Consider the following 3,918-nt stretch of genomic DNA (forward strand, 5'->3'; position numbering starts at 1 on the left):
AAACACAGGGGAATTTGTTTTCTTCTTACTCACAGAGGTGGAAATCAGAAGTCACATCTAAAGTTTGCTAAAGGATAGTCAAACTGTTGGTCTAGCATCATTCCCAACACCTGCCAGCTCCCTATGAAACATGGACTAGATTAACCAATGTAAGACAATGGTGCAACAGTTTTTGCACTCAAAGCTGAACCACTTCAAGTGATCTGATGCAGCATTTAGACAGACAAACCTTTGGTGAGTGAAAAAGCTTCCTTCTCCCTTTGCTTTCAATCAGACCTACCAACCCATTAAGGTCCGAGGCATAAGCACAGGTAGACCTGATTAGACGATTAACAAACCAAATAGCACCCAAATATGAGCCTCTGTGATTTTGGATTCGGTCATTGCACATCCACCATGTTTGGGACATTTTTAACTATACCACTGGCTCAGATACGTCTAATAGCGTAGTCAAAATAACGACGACATCGACACAGACTGAAAAACACACCCAAGGAGTCTGGGAAATAATTGTGTGGCTAGTCTACCTTGAGCTATGTGCAGCCTTGGCTAGCTGGCTTCAGAAGGGTTTGGGAACAGCTACAGAAGGACTTGCCACACTGTGAGTTCAGATCAGCCATACCCTCCATGTGAGAAAAATGAGGGCAAGCAATTATTATAAATTTTTTGCTTAGAGAAGGGAGTGATGTTAGTCTGGGAGAAGACTCTCTGCTTATCTAAAAGCTAATTCCAATAGAGCAGTGTGATTTTCTCAGATGAACACACCCTGCTGCAGCTTCGCTGAAGTCAGTGGGTACTTGCAGAGGTACAAGGGAGACCATTGCTCTTGAACAGCAGGCAAGCCTGCAGCCTTCACAAATGACTTAAAAGCTTATTTTGTGCAGTCAAATTTATGATTTATGATTTAGAATTTAAAAGCAATGACTTTGAAATTAATTTGGGCACTGAAATCCCTTATGTTTCCTCTAAAAAGTTTAGTCTTCTGGTTGTTCAGTTTGTCAAACCATCTTTTACTGGAGGACAGACCAGCCCTTTGTCAGATCTTTTTTCCTTTGTGACTCTCCTCAGTACTTATTATCATTTAAAATAGGTAAAATTGAACAAACCAAAAACCAGCTGATTATAATTTTTCTTTTTTTTTTTTTGTCCCTGCAGGCTGTTAAAAAAAAAAATTTAAAAATCACTGAACTATTTTTATCTTGACTGAGCTTTTTCAAGGTCTTTTCGCTTATATGAAAATGGAAGAAAGCAAAAGGTACTGGTTTTCTATTTCCCTTCTGCTTTACTTACAGAGAAACAAAAATTAATTCCATTCCTATTGGTTTCAAGACCCACAAATTGTCCCTTTTTTAGTCAAAAAATATGAACTATCTCAGGCAGTTTCCAAACAGATTTCTTCTGTTACTTCCCACCAGACGTACTATTTTCTGACCAGCTATAATGAAAAACAGGAAGATTCCCACTGATACAAAAGTAAGTTGGGTTCAGCTAGATTTTTGTGAAAAGAGTTATTTGTCCTTCTGTCAAAATAAACAAATAAAAGAAAGCATTTTTCAGATTTTAAAAGTAAAGCAGAGGACACTACCATCCACCAGAGTTCTTATGCCTAAAAATAGAAAGTTCTGCTGTCATTCCAACTTGGAAAAAACATTGCTAGAAAATCGTGAAAAATTATGACTCTTCTATGTCCAACTGTTGAAAGATTATGGAATTTTTACCGCCAACATCCAAAATATAACCAAGGATAGGAGTGCTACTGGATTTACCTGGAGACGGTGGCCTTTTGCAATGAGCTTTCACCACACATCCAGAAAAATTTTATTCCTGTAAATACTCAACAAAATGCCCCCATCCTTTCCTTAAACAAGCAATTTCATACAATTATCCAGATGTAATAAAAACTTAAGAAACAAGGCTGGTTTTTTTTTTTTTCAGACATAAGGTCCCAATCTTAAATCTAATTGCATCCATCCAGACTCCTATGTTCACACAGGACACCACTGGTTTCAGCAGAGCTCCATGCAGGTTCAGGTTCTGCTTGCATGGAGTAATTACCAGATTGAGACCTATGGCAAGACTTGAGAAAAAATTATTTTTAAAACCTCTACATTGTTCAATATACAATAGACATAATTTTCTAAATGAGTTTGGAGTCCTTTATTACAGGCCTCTAAAAATTGTTGTTAGGGTTATACATTAAAAATAGTAAAGTAATAAAAAAAGGATTTTTTTTTTCTGCGTTTGTTTGTTTCTTTCTATGGTACCATTAAGCTATAAATAATTTTAGGATAAAATGTCTAGGTATAAATGAAATTGTTAATTGATCATGTTTGCTGATGTCCCTTTCTCACATTGCCCGAGTTGGCTCCATTAATCCAGCATCTTCTCTTGTTTCTTGCCTTCCTTTTTCTTCTTCTTGGATTCTGTCAGGATAACAATAACCATAAAAAGTTAGCATCTAGCAGCGACTGCAACAAATTTCATCCAATACCCCTGAAAGTTGCCCTTGTTTTCTCTATGCACGTAAGTACTAATTTTGTTTCCACACTCTGAACAAGGCAAGAAAAAACAGAAGGAAAAGAAGAAAAAAAAGAGTGGTTGAAGCAGTAGAGAAGATGGAAAGGGGGGGTTCCTGTACCAATTCAGAACCCTTCCTATCTGAGCAGCTGACCCTATTTGGCATGCAAAGCATTGTCTCAGGAACTTGCTTCAAAAATAAGAAAACAGCAGGCAGCTCATGGAGAAACCGGGTCATGGCTCAGTGGAGAGCTGGAAGAAAGCTTTGCACACACTACCCACTCACATACCCCTCCCTTGCTTCCTTTCTGTTTCATTGTTAGTCTTTGGCTTTCTCTGAATATGAGAGCAACTCCAGAGCATGGTGAGAAATCTCACTTTTTTCTTTAGCTTCTCCACTGCCAACCCTTCCCTCCTTCCCCCGTTGTCTGGGACAAACATCTATGTAAACTTGAGAGACAACTGAAGTTTGGCCTGGAGTCATTAGAGCATGGACTGTCCAGCCAGCTAGTACTGATAGGACAGGGAAGCAACTAGGGAGCATCTGCTTCTCCGATTAATTTGGGGTAAATAATGGAACAATGTGAAGGTACAAGTGAAAGTTTATACATTATACTACCATCTGTGGTCACTTTCACTGCTTTAGGGTAGTGTGGTATTCTACAGGTGAAGGAAATTCACACGGAGCCTAAAAAATTAATACAAGTTAAAGGGATGATCTTGTATCACACGTGACCTTGTAACAGGGGAAAAAACAGCTCTCACTGGAAACCCAAATAAATCCTCATGGATACCACCACGAAACACAGCACAACAGGTAGTACAAAGAGACAGAAACAGAGTTTCTGTGAAGCATCTTTTCTGGAATCGAAACAGCAAGAAAGTAGACCAATGTTTGCACCAACCCAGATTTCACTTTCCTCCTTTGAATCCCATCATTGTTTCTTCCTTCACAAAACCCACCCCACCCAAAAAAGCCCAAACAAAACCCCAACCAACCAACAAAAACCAGCTCAGGTTAAAATAACAAACATCACAGTGTATGAGAAGACAAGCCCTTGACCCTTAAGGTGGTACTCTTCTCTGTGAATAGGACTCTCTTCTCTCTCAAAGTCTGTATAACATAGACAGTCAAGCAATCATCAGCTCTGGTAAAAACAACGCAGTTGCATTAAAGGCAAGGGAACTACACTGACGTCTTTCAGAGAGGGGTAGGGCCAGAGTACCTTCAGCAGAAGGCAGACTTAGGTTATTACATTTCTCTGATGGTTGTTTTTCATGTTTGTTAGTGTTTCAAAACAACATGTTTTTCTCCAGCTTTTTCAACAAGACAGAAATTGTTTCCAATAATACTTTAGTCAAAGAAAAATAAAACACTTATTTCATGTTTAGTCACACAAT

General features: G+C 38.6%; 1 protein-coding gene across 1 annotated transcript in view; it reads right to left on the reverse strand.

Annotated features, from left to right (window-relative positions):
* Positions 1-2,239: 2,239 nt before the first annotated feature.
* PTN (pleiotrophin) overlaps positions 2,240-3,918 on the reverse strand; it is a 17,568-nt gene continuing 15,889 nt past the window's right edge. Inside the window, exon 4 of the mRNA XM_010131935.1 lies at positions 2,240-2,423. Coding sequence (XP_010130237.1) covers positions 2,371-2,423 — 53 coding nt within the window. The 3' untranslated portion in view covers positions 2,240-2,370. The remainder of the gene's footprint in view (positions 2,424-3,918) is intronic.

Source organism: Buceros rhinoceros, unplaced genomic scaffold, assembly GCF_000710305.1.
Source record: "Buceros rhinoceros silvestris isolate BGI_N320 unplaced genomic scaffold, ASM71030v1 scaffold6042, whole genome shotgun sequence".
Lineage (NCBI taxonomy): Eukaryota > Metazoa > Chordata > Aves > Bucerotiformes > Bucerotidae > Buceros > Buceros rhinoceros.